Raw genomic sequence first — 20647 nt, 5'->3', positions numbered from 1 at the left:
TAAACACTGAAACACACAGACAGAACTATCACTATGGTACATGATGTAAACACTGAAACACACAGACAGAACTATCACTATGGTACATGATGTAAACACTGAAACACACAGAGAGAGCTATTACTATGGTACATGATGTAAACACTGAAACACACAGGGAGAACTATCACTATGGTACATGATGTAAACACTGAAACACACAGAGAGAACTATCACTATGGTACATGATGTAAACACTGAAACACACAGAGAGAACTATCACTATGGTACATGATGTAAACACTGAAACACACAGAGAGAACTATCACTATGTTACATGATGTAAACACTGAAACACACAGAGAGAACTATCACTATGTTACATGATGTAAACACTGAAACACACAGAGAGAACTATCACTATGGTACATGATGTAAACACTGAAACACACAGAGAGAACTATCACTATGGTACATGATGTAAACACTGAAACACACAGAGAGAACTATCACTAGGGTACATGATGGGAACACTGAAACACACAGAGAGAACTATCACTATGGTACATGATGGGAACACTGAAACACACAGAGAGAACTATCACTATGGTACATGATGTAAACACTGAAACACACAGAGAGAACTATCACTATGGTACATGATGTAAACACTGAAACACACAGAGAGAACTATCACTATTGTACATGATGTAAACACTGAAACACACAGAGAGAGCTATTACTATGGTACATGATGTAAACACTGAAACACACAGAGAGAACTATCACTATGGTACATGATGTAAACACTGAAACAAACAGAGAGAACTATCACTATGGTACATGATGTAAACACTGAAACACACAGAGAAAGCTATCACTATGGTACATGATGTAAACACTGAAACACACAGAGAGAACTATCACTATGGTACATGATGTAAACACTGAAACACACAGAGAGAACTATCACTATGGTACATGATGTAAACACTGAAACACAGAGAGAACTATCACTATGGTACATGATGTAAACACTGAAACACACAGAGAGAACTATCACTATGGTACATGATGTAAACACTGAAACACACAGAGAGAACTATCACTATGGTACATGATGTAAACACTGAAACACACAGAGAGAACTATCACTATGGTACATGATGTAAACACTGAAACACACAGAGAGAACTATCACTATGGTACATGATGTAAACACTGAAACACACAGAGAACTATCACTATGGTACATGATGTAAACACTGAAACACACAGAGAGAACTATCACTATGGTACATGATGTAAACATGTAATCCAACACGTCCCCTATGTTGGCCTTCCACATCTACTGTAGAAACTGTAGAAATCCCCAAAAGTGTCACAGGACTCATCTGAAGGTAACCCATACAAATGAATGGTAGTATGGAGATATATATAGATATTTGTAACGGGTGTCTAGATCTTCCTCCTCCTCGGACGAGGAGAGGAGAGAAGGATCGGAGGACCAAAATGCAGCGGGTTGTGAATACATAATGAATTTGTTGACAAGATGAAAACGAACACGAACTACACTTGAAATGATACAAAATAACAAACGACGTAGACTGACCTAAACATGAGAACTTACATAGACACGAAGAACGCACGAACAGGAGCAGACTACATACAAACCGAAACAGTCCCGTGTGGTGCGACATACACAGACACGGAAGACAATCACCCACAAACAAACAGTGTGAACAGCCAACCTATATATGGTTCTCAATCAGAGGAAAACGTCAAACACCTGTCCCTGATTGAGAACCATATAAGGCTAATTACAAGTGACCTAAACCTAGAAACACAAAACATAAAATGCCCACCCCAACTCACGCCCTGACCAACTAAACACGTACAAAAATAACATAAAACAGGTCAGGAACGTGACAATATTAACCCTTAATCTGATGGTAACCCATACAAATGAATGGTAGTATGGAGATATATATAGATATTAACCCATCTGAAGGTAACCCATACAAATGAATGGTAGTATGGAGATATATATAGATATTAACCCATCTGAAGGTAACCCATACAAATGAATGGTAGTATGGAGATATATATAGATATTAAACCTTCATCTGAAGGTAACCCATACAAATGAATGGTAGTATGGAGATATATATAGATATTAACCATCTGATGGTAACCCATACAAATGAATGGTAGTATGGAGATATATATAGATATTAAACCATCTGAAGGTAACCCATACAAATGAATGGTAGTATGGAGATATATATAGATATTAAACCTTCATCTGAAGGTAACCCATACAAATGAATGGTAGTATGGAGATATATATAGATATTAAACCATCTGATGGTAACCCATACAAATGAATGGTAGTATGGAGATATATATCGATATTAACCCTTCATCTGAAGATAACCCATACACATGAATGGTAGTATGGAGATATATATAGATATTAACCCTTAATCTGATGGTAACCCATACAAATGAATGGTAGTATGGGGTCTGATACCATGGAGACAGCTAGTCTAACTGGGGTCTGATACCATGGAGACAGCTAGTCTAACTGGGGTCTGATACCATGTAGACAGCTAGTCTAACTGGGGTCTGATACCATGGAGACAGCTAGTCTAACTGGGGTCTGATACCATGGAGACAGCTAGTCTAACTGGGGTCTGATACCATGGAGACAGCTAGTCTAACTGGGGTCTGATACCATGGAGACAGCTAGTCTAACTGGGGTCTGATACCATGGAGACAGGTAGTCTAACTGGGGTCTGATACCATGGAGACAGCTAGTCTAACTGGGGTCTGATACCATGGAGACAGCTAGTCTAACTGGGGTCTGATACCATGGAGACATCTAGTCTAACTGGGGTCTGATACCATGGAGATAGCTAGTCTAACTGGGGTCTGATGCCATGGAGACAGCTAGTCTAACTGGGGTCTGATACCATGGAGACAGCTAGTCTAACTGGGGTCTGATACCATGGAGACAGCTAGTCTAACTGGGGTCTGATACCATGGAGACAGCTAGTCTAACTGGGGTCTGATACCATGGAGACAGCTAGTCTAACTGGGGTCTGATACCATGGAGACAGCTAGTCTAACTGGGGTCTGACGCCATGGAGACAGCTAGTCTAACTGAGGCCTGATACCATGGAGACAGCTAGTCTAACTGAGGCCTGATACCATGGAGACAGCTAGTCTAACTGGGGTCTGATGCCATGGAGACAGCTAGTCTAACTGGGGTCTGATGCCATGGAGACAGCTAGTCTAACTGGGGTCTGATACCATGGAGACAGCTAGTCTAACTGGGGTCTGATACCATGGAGACAGCTAGTCTAACTGGGGTCTGATACCATGGAGACAGCTAGTCTAACTGGGGTCTGATACCATGGAGACAGCTAGTCTAACTGGGGTCTGATACCATGGAGACAGCTAGTCTAACTGGGGTCTGATACCATGGAGACAGCTAGTCTAACTGGGGTCTGATACCATGGAGACAGCTAGTCTAACTGGGGTCTGATACCATGGAGACAGCTAGTCTAACTGGGGTCTGATACCATGGAGATAGCTAGTCTAACTGGGGTCTGATACCATGGAGATAGCTAGTCTAACTGGGGTCTGATACCATGGAGACAGCTAGTCTAACTGGTGTCTGATACCATGGAGACAGCTAGTCTAACTGGGGTCTGATACCATGGAGACAGCTAGTCTAACTGGGATCTGATACCATGGAGACAGCTAGTCTAACTGGGGTCTGATACCATGGAGATAGCTAGTCTAACTGGGGTCTGATACCATGGAGATAGCTAGTCTGACTGGGGTCTGATACCATGGAGACAGCTAGTCTAACTGGGGTCTGATACCATGGAGACAGCTAGTCTTACTGGGGTCTGATGCCATGGAGACAGCTAGTCTAACTGAGGTCTGATACCATGGAGACAGCTAGTCTAACTGGGGTCTGATGCCATGGAGACAGCTAGTCTAACTGAGGTCTGATACCATGGAGACAGCTAGTCTAACTGGGGTCTGATACCATGGAGATAGCTAGTCTAACTGGGGTCTGATACCATGGAGATAGCTAGTCTAACTGGGGTCTGATACCATGGAGACAGCTAGTCTAACTGGTGTCTGATACCATGGAGACAGCTAGTCTAACTGGGGTCTGATACCATGGAGACAGCTAGTCTAACTGGGATCTGATACCATGGAGACAGCTAGTCTAACTGGGGTCTGATACCATGGAGATAGCTAGTCTAACTGGGGTCTGATACCATGGAGATAGCTAGTCTGACTGGGGTCTGATACCATGGAGACAGCTAGTCTAACTGGGGTCTGATACCATGGAGACAGCTAGTCTTACTGGGGTCTGATGCCATGGAGACAGCTAGTCTAACTGAGGTCTGATACCATGGAGACAGCTAGTCTAACTGGGGTCTGATGCCATGGAGACAGCTAGTCTAACTGAGGTCTGATACCATGGAGACAGCTAGTCTAACTGGGGTCTGATACCATGGAGACAGCTAGTCTAACTGTGGTCTGATACCATGGAGACAGCTAATCTAACTGGGGTCTGATACCATGGAGACAGCTAGTCTAACTGGGGTCTGATACCATGGAGACAGCTAGTCTAACTGGGGTCTGATACCATGGAGACAGCTAGTCTAACTGGGGTCTGATACCATGGAGACAGCTAGTCTAACTGGGGTCTGATACCATGGAGACAGCTAGTCTAACTGGGGTCTGATACCATGGAGACAGCTAGTCTTACTGGGGTCTGATACCATGGAGACAGCTAGTCTAACTGGGGTCTGATACCATGGAGACAGCTAGTCTAACTGGGGTCTGATACCATGGAGACAGCTAGTCTAACTGGGGTCTGATGCCATGGAGACAGCTAGTCTAACTGGGGTCTGATACCATGGAGACAGCTAGTCTAACTAGGGTCTGATACCATAGAGACAGCTAGTCTAACTGGGGTCTGATACCATGGAGACAGCTAGTCTTACTGTGGTCTGATACCATGGAGACAGCTAGTCTAACTGGGGTCTGATACCATGGAGATAGCTAGTCTAACTGGGGTCTGATACCATGGAGACAGCTAGTCTTACTGTGGTCTGATACCATGGAGACAGCTAGTCTAACTGGGGTCTGATACCATGGAGACAGCTAGTCTAACTGTGGTCTGATACCATGGAGACAGCTAGTCTAACTGGGGTCTGATACCATGGAGACAGCTAGTCTAACTGGGGTCTGATACCATGGAGACAGCTAGTCTAACTGGGGTCTGATACCATGGAGACAGCTAGTCTAACTGGGGTCTGATACCATGGAGACAGCTAGTCTAACTGGTGTCTGATACCATGGAGACAGCTAGTCTAACTGGGGTCTGATACCATGGAGACAGCTAGTCTAACTGGGGTCTGACGCCATGGAGACAGCTAGTCTAACTGGGGTCTGATGCCATGGAGACAGCTGGTCTAACTGAGGTCTGATGCCATGGAGACAGCTAGTCTAACTGGGGTCTGATGCCATGGAGACAGCTAGTCTAACTGGGGTCTGATACCATGGAGACAGCTAGTCTAACTAGGGTCTAATACCATGGAGACAGCTAGTTAGATGGAAGGGAGTTCATGGCTCTGTATAATACTGTATATTAGATGGAAGGGAGTTCATAACTCTGTATAATACTGTATATTAGATGGAAGGGAGTTCATGACTGTATAATACTGTATATTAGATGGAAGGGAGTTCATGACTCTGTATAATACTGTATATGAGATGGAAGGGAGTTCACAACTCTTTATAATACTGTATATTAGATGGAAGGGAGTTCATGACTCTGTATAATACTGTATATGAGATGGAAGGGAGTTCACGACTCTGTATAATACTGTATATGAGATGGAAGGGAGTTCACGACTCTGTATAATACTGTATATGAGATGGAAGGGAGTTCACGACTCTGTATAATACTGTATATAAGATGGAAACGAGTTCCATGCCCTCATGACTCTGTATTACAGACCTATATCTATCCTACCCTGCCTTTCTATGGTCTTCAAAAGCCACGTTAACAGATCACCGACCATTTCGAATCCCACCGTACCTTCTCTGCTATGCAATCTGGTTCCGAGCTGGTCATGGGTGCACCTCAGCCACTCTCAAAGGTCCTAAACGTCATCCTAACCACCATCGATAAAAGACAATACTGTATAGCCGTATTCATCGACCTGGCCAAGGCATTCGACTATGTCAATCACCACATTCTTATCGGCAGACTCAACAGCCTTGGTTTCTCAAATGACTGCCTCACCTGGTTCACCAACTACTTCTCTGATAGAGTTCAGTGTGTCAAATCGGAGGACCTGTTGTCTGGACCTCTGGCAGTCTCTATGGGGGTGCCACAGGGTTCAATTCTCTGGCCGACTCTTTTCTCTGCATACATCAATGATGTCGCTCTTGCTGCTGGTGAGTCTCTGATCCACCTCTATGCAGATGACACCATTTTGTATACTTCTGGCCATTCTTTGGACACTGTGTTAACTAACCTACAGACGAGCTTCAATGCCATATAACACTCCTTAAGTCAAATCAAATTGATTTATAAAGCCCTTCTTACATCAGCTGATATCTCAAAGTCCTGTACAGAAACCCAGCCTAAAACCCCAAACAGCAAGCAATGCAGGTGTAGAAGCACAGTGGCTAGGAAAAACTCCCTAGAAAGGCGAGAACCTAGGAAGAAACCTAAAGAGGAACCAGGCTGTGAGGGGTGGCCAGTCCTCTTCTGGCTGTGCCGGGTGGAGATTATAACAGAACATGGCCAAGATGTTCAAATGTTCATAGATGACCAGCATGGTCAAATAATAATAATCACAGTGGATGTCGAGGGTGCAACAGGTCAGCACCTCAGGAATAAATGTCAGTTGGCTTTTCATAGCCGATCATTCAGAGTATCTCTACCGCTCCTGCTGTCTCTAGAGAGTTGAAAACAGCAGGTCTGGGACAGGTAGCACATCCGGAGTTAAGTGGCCTCCAACTGCTCTTAAATGCAAGTAAAACTAAATGTGTGCTCTTCAACCGATCGCTGTCTGCACCTGCCCGCCCGTCCAGCATCACTACTCTGGACGGTTCTGACTTAGAATATGTGGACAACTACAAATACCTAGGTGTCTGGTTAGACTGTAAACTCTCCTTCCAGACTCACATTAAACTTCTTGTCAACAGGGGGGCGCTGTTTTCACTTTGGAAAAAATCGTGCCCAATTTAAACGGCCTCGTACTCTATTCTAGATCATACAATATGCATATTATTATTACTATTGGATAGAAAACACTCTCAAGTTTCTAAAACTGTTTGAATTATATCTGTGAGTAAAACAGAACTCATTTGGCAGCAAACTTCCAAACAGGAAGTGAAAATTCTGAAAATGGGTGTCTGTGTAAGGCCTTGCCTATTCAATTGCGTTATATTTATCGATATGCATGCACTTCATACGCCTTCCACTAGATGTCAACAGGCAGTGGAAGGTGGAATGGGGTGTCTAGCTTGATCTGAGGCAGAACAAGAGCTTTTGGAGTGGCAGGTCAGGAATATTCTTTGTCTACCAAGGCGCGCGACGGAGCTCGACATTGGCTTCTGAAAAGCATTCGGTTTACACGGCGAATATCTCCGGCTCTGATTTTATTTGATACATGTGATAATAACATCATAAAGTAGGTTTTTTCAACAAGGTTTTATCAGTTTATTCAACGTTTATTGGGACTTTGGAATTTTACGTTCTTTGCGCCAAGAGTTAATGGGCATGTTCGCGCCACATGGCTAGCTAAGGTTGCTAATTCGACAGAAGAAATGGACATTCTAAAACCAAACAACGATTTATTCTGGACCAAGGATTCCTTGTACAACATTCTGATGGAATCTCAACAAAAGTAAGAAAACATTTATGATGTTATTTCGTATTTCTGTGTAAAATGTTGAGTCCTATTCTCCGCCGTTTTGGTGAGCGCTGTCTCGCAATAACGCAAGCTGTATTTCGTACTAAAGTTATTTTAAAAAATCTAACACAGCGGTTGCATTAAGAACCAGTGTATCTTTCATTTGCCATACAACAAGTATTTTTATGTAAAGTTTAAGAAACTAAGATCCAAAGTGGGCTTTTTTACAGAAACCTTTCTACCTGTTGTTATGGTGATACTATTTATCAACCTTTCTACCTGTTGTTATGGTGATACTATTTATCAACCTTTCTACCTGTTGTTATGGTGATACTATTTATCAACCTTTCTACCTGTTGTTATGGTGATACTATTTATCAACCTTTCTACCTGTTGTTATGGTGATACTATTTATCAACCTTTCTACCTGTTGTTGTTATGGTGATACTATTTATCAACCTTTCTACCTGTTGTTGTTATGGTGATACTATTTATCAACCTTTCTACCTGTTGTTGTTATGGTGATACTATTTATCAACCTTTCTACCTGTTGTTATGGTGATACTATTTATCAACCTTTCTACCTGTTGTTATGGTGATACTATTTATCAACCTTTCTACCTGTTGTTGTTATGGTGATACTATTTATCAACCTTTCTACCTGTTGTTGTTATGGTGATACTATTTATCAACCTTTATACCTGTTGTTGTTATGGTGATACTATTTATCAACCTTTCTACCTGTTGTTGTTATGGTGATACTATTTAACAACCTTTCTACCTGTTGTTATGGTGATACTATTTATCAACCTTTCTACCTGTTGTTGTTATGGTGATACTATTTATCAACCTTTCTACCTGTTGTTATGGTGATACTATTTATCAACCTTTCTACCTGTTGTTGTTATGGTGATACTATTTATCAACCTTTCTACCTGTTGTTATGGTGATACTATTTATCAACCTTTCTACCTGTTGTTGTTATGGTGATACTATTTATCAACCTTTCTACCTGTTGTTGTTATGGTGATACTATTTATCAACCTTTCTACCTGTTGTTGTTATGGTGATACTATTTAACAACCTTTCTACCTGTTGTTGTTATGGTGATACTATTTATCAACCTTTCTACCTGTTGTTGTTATGGTGATACTATTTATCAACCTTTCTACCTGTTGTTATGGTGATACTATTTATCAACCTTTCTACCTGTTGTTGTTATGGTGATACTATTTATCAACCTTTATACCTGTTGTTGTTATGGTGATACTATTTAACAACCTTTCTACCTGTTGTTATGGTGATACTATTTAACAACCTTTCTACCTGTTGTTATGGTGATACTATTTATCAACCTTTCTACCTGTTGTTATGGTGATACTATTTAACAACCTTTCTCCCTGTTGTTATGGTGATACTATTTATCAACCTTTCTACCTGTTGTTGTTATGGTGATACTATTTATCAACCTTTCCACCTGTTGTTATGGTGATACTATTTATCAACCTTTCTACCTGTTGTTATGGTGATACTATTTAACAACCTTTCTACCTGTTGTTGTTATGGTGATACTATTTAACAACCTTTCTACCTGTTGTTGTTATGGTGATACTATTTATCAACCTTTCTACCTGTTGTTGTTATGGTGATACTATTTAACAACCTTTCTACCTGTTGTTGTTATGGTGATACTATTTAACAACCTTTCTACCTGTTGTTGTTATGGTGATACTATTTATCAACCTTTCTACCTGTTGTTGTTATGGTGATACTATTTAACAACCTGTCTACCTGTTGTAGTTATGGTGATACTATTTAACAACCTGTCTACCTGTTGTTGTTATGGTGATACTATTTAACAACCTGTCTACCTGTTGTTGTTATGGTGATACTATTTAACAACCTGTCTACCTGTTGTTGTTATGGTGATACTATTTAACAACATTTCTACCTGTTGTTGTTATGGTGATACTATTTAACAACCTGTCTACCTCTTGTTGTTATGGTGATACTATTTATCAACCTTCCTACCTGTTGTTGTTATGGTGATACTATTTAACAACCTGTCTACCTCTTGTTGTTATGGTGATACTATTTATCAACCTTTCTACCTGTTGTTGTTATGGTGATACGATTTATCAACCTGTCTACCTGCTGTTGTTATGGTGATACTATTTAACAACCTGTCTACCTGTTGTTGTTATGGTGATACTATTTAACAACATTTCTACCTGTTGTTGTTATGGTGATACTATTTAACAACCTGTCTACCTCTTGTTGTTATGGTGATACTATTTATCAACCTTCCTACCTGTTGTTGTTATGGTGATACTATTTAACAACCTGTCTACCTCTTGTTGTTATGGTGATACTATTTATTAACCTTTCTACCTGTTGTTATGGTGATACTATGTATCAAAGTTCAGATGCCTCTAATGTTAAATCCCTAGACCTTTAGTGTCTAGAGAGTTAGGTGGAGACTCCTTTAGTGTCTAGAGAGTTAGGTGGAGACTCCTTTAGTGTCTAGAGAGTTAGGTGGAGACTCCTTTAGTGTCTAGAGAGTTAGGTGGAGACTCCTTCAGTGTCTAGAGAGTTAGGTGGAGACTCCTTTAGTGTCTAGAGAGTTAGGTGGAGACTCCTTTAGTGTCTAGAGAGTTAGGTGGAGATGCCTTTAGTGTCTAGAGAGTTAGGTGGAGACTAATTTAGTGTCTAGAGAGTTAGGTGGAGACTCCTTTAGTGTCTAGAGAGTTAGGTGGAGACTCCTTTAGTGTCTAGAGAGTTAGGTGGAGACGCCTTTAGTGTCTAGAGAGTTAGGTGGAGACGCCTTAAGTGTCTAGAGAGTTAGGTGGAGACTCCTTTAGTGTCTAGAGAGTTAGGTGGAGACTCCTTTAGTGTCTAGAGAGTTAGGTGAGACTCCTTTAGTGTCTAGAGAGTTAGGTGGAGACTCCTTTAGTGTCTAGAGAGTTAGGTGGAGACTCCTTTAGTGTCTAGAGAGTTAGGTGGAGACTCTTTTGGCTTCCTTGTGCCTTGCTGTGAAATGATCTACAATACAGTTTACATTAGGAGAAATTTTTGCCTATAGGGTATTTCAGACAGTTGTTAGGAGACCTTTTTAATGAAGATTGTAACTATTTTTGATTATTGTGTTTTCCTTTGTGTTTTATGTATTTTGATGTGTGTATGAATGTGTTCCTAATATTTTGGACATTCAGTGGATTAAGCCACACGATTTTAAGCCACACAGATATTAAACCACACAGATATTAAACCACACAGATATTAAACCAGATAATCACCGAGTATAAGACACAAGTGCTCTGTCTCACCTGCCGCGACACACAGACAAAGAGAGAGAAAAGGGGAGAGAGAGAGAGAGAGCGAGAGAGAGAGAGAGAGAGAGAGAGACAGAGACAGAGACAGAGACAGAGAGATACAGAGAGAGAGAGAGATACAGAGAGAGAGAGAGAGAGAGAGAGAGAGAGAGAGAGAGAGAGAGAGAGAGAGAGAGAGAGAGAGAGAGAGAGAGAGAGAGAGAGAGAGAGAGAGAGAGAGAGAGAGAGAGAGAGAGAGATAGAGAGAGTGAGATAGAGAGAGAGAGAGAGAGAGAGAGATACAGAGAGAGAGAGAGATAATGAGTACTTACAGAGCTGCCAGCAGAGTGGTGTCAGTTCTCTCATGTTTTGATGATGAGTGAGACTGAACTCCAGTTTTAGACTTATAGACAGTACGCCTCTTTCCTGTTCTGACCACACACACACGGCCCTGCTGACATGATGAAACAGAGGAAGAGAGAGTAGATTGTCTTGTCTTTACTTCCTCCGCTACCACTGTATATTCTTTCATTGCCACTCCTCCCACGCCTGGACTAGGGTCAAATCCGTTAAAGCCAACCATTCCCATGTGCTCAACTGTGTTATTCTGAGAGGATTGACCTCTAACCCCTACTATCAGTCACTACTATAGGGAGGAGGAGCTAAAGGCTCGAGAGTAGGGTCTAGGGAGTAGGGTCTAGGGAGTAGGGGCTAGGGAGTAGAGGCTAGGGATGGACCATGGTGCTTTTCTTCATTGGACCCAACTCTGCTAAATGGCTCCCTCTTCTGTTCAGTTTATGCATCTTTGCCTAGTTGACATCTTACTAGTTAGTAGCCTGATCTGTAGCTGTAATATTACAGAGAACCAGAGAAGAACCAATACAATGTTGTTCACTACACTACCTTGTTCCTGTCCTCTCTAGCTGTAATACCACCTGACATTATCTTCACCGGGGTGGCAGCATTCGGAATTTTGAATGAAAAGCGTGCCCAAATTAAACTGCCTGCTACTCAGGCCCAGAAGCTAGGATATGCATATAAGTGGTAGATTTGGATAGAAAACGTTTCCAAAACGGATAAAATCATGTCTGTGAGTATAACAAAACTGATAGTGCACGCGAAAACCTGAGGAAAATCCATCCAGGAAGTACTATTATTTTGAAAGGCTGTTTTTCCTTTGAGAGCCTATCCACCATACAAAGACTTAGGACGCAGTTCACGATCTCATTGGCTTCCTCAACATGTGACCAGTCTTTAGGCATTGTTTCAGGCTTTTACTCAGAAGAATGAGGGAGATACAGCACTTTCAATGAGTGGACAGTGGAAATTTCATGCGCATGATTGGGAACGCGCCTTTCTTGTTTCTCCTTTTCTATTGAAGAAGCTATTGTCCGGTTGAAATATGATAAATTATTTATGACAAAAACAACCTTAAGATTGATTTTAAACATCGTTTGATATGTTTCTACATACTTGTATTGTACTTTTTTGACTTTTCGTCTAAATGTTGATAGTGCACATTGTGCCTTTGGATTACTGCACCAAAAAACGTTTTTTGGACATAAAGAGGGACATTATAGAACAAAACAAAAAATGTATTGTGTAACATGTCCTATGAGTGCCACCAGATGAAGATCATCAAAGGTAAGTGATTAATTTTAACGCTATTCTGACTTTTGTGACACCTCTCCTTGGTTGGAAAATGGCTGTATGGTTTTGTGGCTAGGCGCTGACCTAACATATTCGCGTGGTGTGCTTTCAATGTAAAGCCTTTTTGAAATCTGACACAGCGGCTGGATTAACAAGACGTTTATCTTTAAAATGGTGTATAATACTTTTATATTTGAGGATTTTTAATTATTGTAACGGCTCTCGTCTGCCTCCTCGTCTGAGGAGGAGAAATTAGAAGGATCGGAGGACCAATGTGGGTAATTGTTCATCTTGATTTAATAAAAGTGAACACTCAAAATACAAAAACAACAAATGTGAAAAACCGAAACAGTTCTGTCAGTTCTGTCACACGAAGACTGAAGACAACCACCCACAAAACCCAACACAAAACAGGCTACCTAAATATGGTTCCCAATCGGGGACAACAATTGACAGCTGCCTCTGATTGAGAACCATATCAGGCCAAACACAGAAATAGCAAAACATAGAAATACAAACATAGACTGCCCACCCCAACTCACGCCCTGACCATACTAAATAAAGACAAAACAGAGGAAATTAAGGTCAGAACGTGACAGTACCCACCCCCAAGGTGCGGACTCCGGCCGCAAAACCTGAACCTATAGGGGAGGGTCTGGGTGGGCATCTCTCCGCGGTGGCGGCTCTGGCGCTGGACGTGGACCCCACTCCACCATTGTCTTTGTCCACTTTCTTAGCGTCCTTTGAGCGGCGATCCTCGCCGCCGACCTTGGCCTGGGAACCCTAATAAAGGGCCCCACTGGACTGAAGAGCAGCTCCGGACTGAGGGGCAGCTCAGGACTGAGGGGCAGCTCAGGACTGAGGGATAGCTCAGGACTGAGGGGTAGCTCATGACTGAGGGGTAGCTCATGACTGAGAGGTAGCTCATGACTGAGAGGTAGCTCAGTACTGAGGACAGCTCCGGACTGAAGGGCAGCTCCGGACTGAAGGGCAGCTTCGGACTGAAGGGCAGCTCCGGACTGAAGGGCAGCTCATGACTGAAGGGCAGCTCCTGACTGGCGGGCGGCTCTGGCGGCTCCTGACTGGCGGGCGGCTCTGGCGGCTCCTGACTGGCGGGCGGCTCTGGCGGCTCCTGACTGGCGGACGGCTCTGGCGGCTCCTGACTGACGATGGCTCTGGCGGCTCCTGACTGACGGACGGCTCTAGCGGCTTCTGACAGACGGGCGGCTCTGACAGCTCAGGACAGACGGGCGGCTCTGACGGGACAGGACAGACGGGCGGCTCTGACGGCTCAGGATAGACGGGCGGCTCAGATGGCGCTGGGCAGACGGGCGGCTCAGACGGCGCTGGGCAGACGGGCGGCTCAGACGGCGCTGGGCAGACGGGCGGCTCAGACGGCGCTGGGCAGACGGACAGCTCAGGCGGCGCTGGGCAGACGGAAGACTCTGGCCTGCTGAGGCGCACAGTAGGCCTGGTGTTTGGTGCCGGAACTGGTGGTACCGGGCTGGGAACACGCACCACTGGGCGAGTGTGGGGAGCAGGAACAGGGCGTACAGGGCTCTGGAGACGCACAGGAGGCTTGGTGCGTGGTGCCGGAACTGGTGGTACCGGACTGGGGACACGCACCACTGGGCGAGTGCAGGGAGGAAGAACAGGACCCACAGGGCTCTGGAGACGCACAGGAAGCCTGGTGCGTGGTGTTGGCACTGGTGGTACTGGGCTGGTGCGAGGGGCTGCCACAGGCGGACTGGTACGTGGAGAAGGCACCGGATAGACCGGACTGTGGAGGCGAACTACAGGTCTCGAGCACCGAGCCTGCCCAACCCTACCTGGCCGAATACCCCCTGTGGCCATGCCCGTGCGGCGAGGTGGAATAAGCCACACTGGGCTATGTACACGTATGGGAGACACCATACGTAGGGCTGGTGCCATGTACCCTGGCCCAAGGAGACGCACTGGTAACCAGATGCGTAGAGCCGGTTTCATGGCACCTGGCTCGATCTCCACCCTTCAAACCTTCAAGATCTCAACAGTGCGTGGCAGACCCCTCTGTATGCCTTTTTCTCATAATAGTCAATAACAACTATGTGTTCCATCCAAATATTAACTAAGTGTCTCACTGTTTTGGCTTTGTCTAAAATCATGGATTTAAAAAAACAACATGTCTTATAGTGTCAATCTCTAAAGTCCTTACATAACCTTAATCAACCTATCTCCATCCTATCAATAATCCCAAATCATCACACATGTCATATACCCCTGTCAATTTTAATACTATTTAAATAAAAATCTTCTAATGGCCAAAACAAATGCTAACCATATCAAATCCTTTCTTTACTAATAAGCTCTCTCCCCCAGGAGTCCACTGTAATTTATTTAACAATAACATTGGTTAACCTTAAACTCAGTCTCATAAATAATTAACCTGTCTGACTCTGGGGTTCCGCAGGCGGAACTCCTCCCACATTCCACTGAAAAGGCAGAGCGCGAAATTCAAAATATATTTTTTAGAAATATTTAAAACTTTCACACATTAACAAGTCCAATACAGCTAATGAAAGATACACATCTTGTGAATCCAGCCAACATGTCCGATTTTTTAAATGTTTTACAGGGAAAACACAATATATATTTATGTTAGCTCACCAACAAATAGAAAAAAGCACAGCCATTTTTCACAGCACAGGTAGCATGCACAAAATCAACCAAACTAACCTAGAACAAACCAAAGAAACCAAAAAACAACTTAATCAGATGACAGTCTTATAACATGTTATACAATAAATCTATGTTTTGTTCGAAAAATGTGCATATTTCAGGTATAAATCATAGTTTACATTGCGGCTACAATCAGAAATTGCACCGAAAGCAGCCAGAATAATTACAGACACCAACGTGACATACCGAAATACTCATCATAAAACATTTCTGAAAAATACATGGTGTATAGCAAATGAAAGACAAAGATCTTGTGAATACAGCCAATATTTTAGATTTTTTAAGTGTTTTACAGCGAAAACACAATATAGCATTATATTAGCTTACTACAATAGCCTACCACACTACCGCATTCATTCATCAAGGCACGTTAGCGATAGCAATAGGCACGTTAGCGTTAGCGAATAAACCAGCAAAATATATTAAATTTCACTAACCTTTTTTATTTTTATTTTATTTCACCTTTATTTAACCAGGTAGGCAAATTGAGAACACGTTCTCATTTACAATTGCGACCTGGCCAAGATAAAGCAAAGCAGTTCGACACATACAACAACACATAGTTACACATGGAGTAAAACAAACATACAGTCAATAATACAGTGAAAAATAAGTCTATATACAAAGTGAGCAAGTGAGGTGAGATAAGGGAGGTGAAGGCAAATAAAATATATATATAAAAATATAAAAAAAGGCCATGGTGGCGAAGTAAATACAATATAGCAAGTAAAAAAAACACTGGAATGGTTGGTTTGCAGTGGAAGAAGGTGCAAAGTAGAGATAGAAATAAAGGGGTGCAAAGGAGCAAAATAAATAAATACAGTAGGTAAAGAGGTAGTTGTTTGGGCTAAATTATAGATGGGTTATGTACAGGTGCAGTAATCTATGAGCTGCTCTGACAGCTGGTGCTTAAAGCTAGTGAGGGAGATAAGTGTTTCCAGTTTCAGAGATTTTTGTAGTTCATTCCAGTCATTGGCAGCAGAGAACTGGAAGGAGAGGCGGCCAAAGGAAGAATTGGTTTTGGGGGTGACCAGAGAGATATACCTGCTGGAGCGCGTGCTACAGGTAGGTGCTGCTATGGTGACCAGCGAGCTGAGATAAGGGGGGACTTTACCTAGCAGGGTTTTGTAGATGACCTGGAGCCAGTGGGTTTGGCGACGAGTATGAAGCGAGGGCCAGCCAACGAGAGTGTACAGGTCGCAGTGGTGGGTAGTATATGGGGCTTTGGTGACAAAACGGATGGCACTGTGATAGACTGCATCCAATTTATTGAGTAGGGTTTTGGAGGCTATTTTGTAAATGACATCACCGAAGTCGAGGATTGGTAGGATGGTCAGTTTTACAAGGGTATGTTTGGCAGCATGAGTGAAGGATGCTTTGTTGCGGAATAGGAAGCCAATTCTAGATTTAACTTTGGATTGGAGATGTTTGATGTGAGTCTGGAAGAAGAGTTTACAGTCTAACCAGACACCTAGGTATTTGTAGTTGTCCACATATTCTAAGTCAGAGCCGTCCAGAGTAGTGATGTTGGACAGGCGGGCAGGTGCAGGCAGCGATCGGTTGAAGAGCATGCATTTAGTTTTACTTGTATTTAAGAGCAATTGGAGGCCACGGAAGGAGAGTTGTATGGCATTGAAGCTCGCCTGGAGGGTTGTTAACACAGTGTCAAAAGAAGGGCCAGAAGTATACAGAATAGTGTCGTCTGCGTAGAGGTGGATCAGAGACTCACCAGCAGCAAGAGCGACATCATTGATGTATACAGAGAAGAGAGTCGGTCCAAGAATTGAACCCTGTGGCACCCCCATAGAGACTGCCAGAGGTCCGGACAACAGACCCTCCGATTTGACACACTGAACTCGATCAGAGAAGTAGTTGGTGAACCAGGTGAGGCAATCATTAGAGAAACCAAGGCTGTCGAGTCTGCCGATGAGGATGTGGTGATTGACAGAGTCAAAAGCCTTGGCCAGGTCAATGAATATGGCTGCACAGTATTGTTTCGTATCGATGGCGGTTAAGATATCGTTTCTTACCTTGAGCGTGGCTGAGGTGCACCCATGACCAGCTCTGAAACCAGATTGCATAGCGGAGAAGGTATGGTGTGATTCGAAATGGTCGGTGATCTGTTTGTTGACTTGGCTTTCGAAGACCTTAGAAAGGCAGGGTAGGATAGATATAGGTCTGTAGCTGTTTGGGTCAAGAGTGTCCCCCCCTTTGAAGAGGGGGATAACCGCAGCTGCTTTCCAATCTTTGGGAATCTCAGACGACACGAAAGAGAGGTTGAAAAGGCTGGTAATAGGGGTGGCAACAATTTCAGCAGATAGTTTTAGAAAGAAAGGGTCCAGATTATCTAGCCCGGCTGATTTGTAAGGGTCCAGATTTTGCAGCTCTTTCAGAACATCAGCTGACTGTATTTGGGAGAAAGAGAAATGGGGAAGGCGTGGGCGAGTAGCAGAGGGGAGGGCAGTGCTGTTGACCGGGGTAGGGGTAGCCAGGTGGAAAGCATGGCCAGCCGTAGAAAAATGCTTCTTGAAATTCTCAATTATAGTGGATTTGTCGGTGGTGACAGTGTTTCCTATCTTCAGTGCAGTTGGAAGCTGGGTGGAGGTGTTCTTATTCTCCATGGACTTTACAGTGTCCCAGAACTTTTTTGAGTTTGTGTTGCAGGAAGCAAATTTCTGCTTGAAAAAGCTAGCCTTGGCTGTTCTAACTGCCTGTGTATATTGGTTTCTGGCTTCCCTGAAAAGTTGCATATCACGGGGGCTGTTCGATGCTAATGCAGAACGCCATAGGATGTTTTTCTGTTGGTTAAGGGCAGTCAGGTCAGGAGAGAACCAAGGGCTATATCTGTTCCTGGTTCTAAATTTCTTTCAACCTTCATAAACCTTCCTCAGATGACAGTCCTGTAACATCAGGTTATACATACACTTATGTTTTGTTCGAAAATGTGCATATTTAGAGCTGAAATCCGTGGTTATTAACCTGATGAGGACAGGGGGTGCTGTTTTCACTTTTGGGGAAAAACGTGCCCAATTTAAACGGCCTCGTACTCAATTCTTGCTCGTACAATATGCATATTATTATTACTATTGGATAGAAAACACTCTCTAGTTTCTAAAACCGTTTGAATTTTGTCTGTGGGTAAAACAGAACTATTTTGGCAGCACACTTTGTGACCAGGAAGTGGAAAGTCTGAAATCTATCTTCTGTTCAAGTGACTGCCTATAAATGGGCATGATACGTATGACTATACGTGCACGTCATACACCTTCACCCGGATGTCAAGAGGAAGTGAGAGGAAAAATGAGTTGATTATCTCTGTCTGACGTTGAATAAGCCCTCTTGGAACAACGTGTCACCCATTTTCTGTTTTCTGCAAGGCGCGTGGGGGGACCTGTTATTGCCTACTGGAAACCTGTCGTTATGGGCGAATATGACCTCCGGCTTTGAATTTATTTGATACATGTTACAATATCATCCTAAAGTATGTTTTTTCAATATAGTTTCATTAGATTATTGAACTTCATTCGGGACGTTCGGCGTGTTGCGTTGTTAGACTTTGTTGACGTTGGAGAGCTTAGCGCTGCATGGCCAGTGTGCTTGCTAATTCAAGAGGGAAAGAGGACGTTCTGAATCCAAAACAACGACGGTTCTGGACAAAGGACCCCTTGTACAACATTCTGATAGAAGATCAGCAAAAGTAGGAACCATTTTGTGATGCTATTTCATATACAGTGGGGAGAACAAGTATTTGATACACTGCCGATTTTGAAGGTTTTCCTACTTACAAAGCATGTAGAGGTCTGTAATTTCTATCATAGGTACACTTCAACTGTGAGAGACGGAATCTAAAACAAAAATCCAGAAAATCACATTGTATGATTTTTAAGTAATTAAATTGCATTTTATTGCGTGACATAAGTATTTGATCACCTACCAACCAGTAAGAATTCCGGCTCTCACAGACCTGTTAGTTTTTCTTTTAGAAGCCCTCCTGTTCTCCACTCATTACCTGTATTAACTGCACCTGTTTGAACTTGTTACCTGTATAAAAGACACGTGTACACACACTCAATCAAACAGACTCCAATCTCTCCACAATGGCCAAGACCAGAGAGCTGTGTAAGGACATCAGGGATAAAATTGTAGACCTGCACAAGGCTGGGATGGGCTACAGGACAATAGGCAAGCAGCTTGGTGAGAAGGCAACAACTGTTGGCGCAATTATTAGAAAATGGAAGATGTTCAAGATGACGGTCAATCACCCTCGGTCTGGGGCTCCATGCAAGATCTCACCTCGTGGGGCATCAATGATCATAAGGAAGGTGAGGGATCAGCCCAGAACTACACGGCAGGACCTGGTCAATGACCTGAAGAGAGCTGGGACCACAGTCTCAAAGAAAACCATTAGTAACACACTACGCTGTCATGGATTGAAATCCTGCAGCGCACGCAAGGTCCCCCTGCTCAAGCCAGCGCATGTCCAGGCCCGTCTGAAGTTTGCCAATGACCATCTGGATGATCCAGAGGAGGAATGGGAGAAGGTCATGTGGTCTGATGAGACAAAAATAGAGCTTTTTGGTCTAAACTCCACTCGCCGTGTTTGGAGGAAGAAGAAGGTTGAGTACAACCCCAAGAACACCCTCCCAACCGTGAAGCATGGAGGTGGAAACATAATTCTTTGGGGATGCTTTTCTGCAAAGGGGACAGGACGACTGCACCGTATTGAGGGGAGGATGGATGGGGCCATGTATCGCGAGATCTTGGCCAAAAACCTCCTTCCCTCAGTAAGAGCATTGAAGATGGGTCGTGGCTGGATCTTCCAGCATGACAACGACCCGAAACACACAGCCAGGGCAACTAAGGAGTGGCTCCGTAAGAAGCATCTCAAGGTCCTGGAGTGGCCTAGCCAGTCTCCAGACCTGAACCCAATAGAAAATCTTTGGAGGGAGCTGAACGTCCGTATTGCCCACCGACAGCCCCGAAACCTGAAGGATCTGGAGAAGGTATGTATGGAGGAGTGGGCCA

At 43.3% G+C, this 20647-nt stretch overlaps 1 protein-coding gene across 1 annotated transcript in view; it reads right to left on the bottom strand.

Annotated features, from left to right (window-relative positions):
• The window catches only part of LOC120037995 (Fc receptor-like protein 5), a 47834-nt gene extending 36174 nt beyond the window's left edge, over positions 1-11660 (bottom strand). Inside the window, exon 1 of the mRNA XM_038983942.1 lies at positions 11587-11660. Coding sequence (XP_038839870.1) covers positions 11587-11620 — 34 coding nt within the window. The 5' untranslated portion in view covers positions 11621-11660. The remainder of the gene's footprint in view (positions 1-11586) is intronic.
• Between the last annotated feature and the right edge of the window lie 8987 nt (positions 11661-20647).

This window comes from Salvelinus namaycush, unplaced genomic scaffold (assembly GCF_016432855.1).
Source record: "Salvelinus namaycush isolate Seneca unplaced genomic scaffold, SaNama_1.0 Scaffold201, whole genome shotgun sequence".
Classification (NCBI taxonomy): domain Eukaryota; kingdom Metazoa; phylum Chordata; class Actinopteri; order Salmoniformes; family Salmonidae; genus Salvelinus; species Salvelinus namaycush.
The sequence above is the reverse complement of the archived record's forward strand: the minus strand, read 5'-3'. Positions and strand labels throughout refer to the sequence as shown.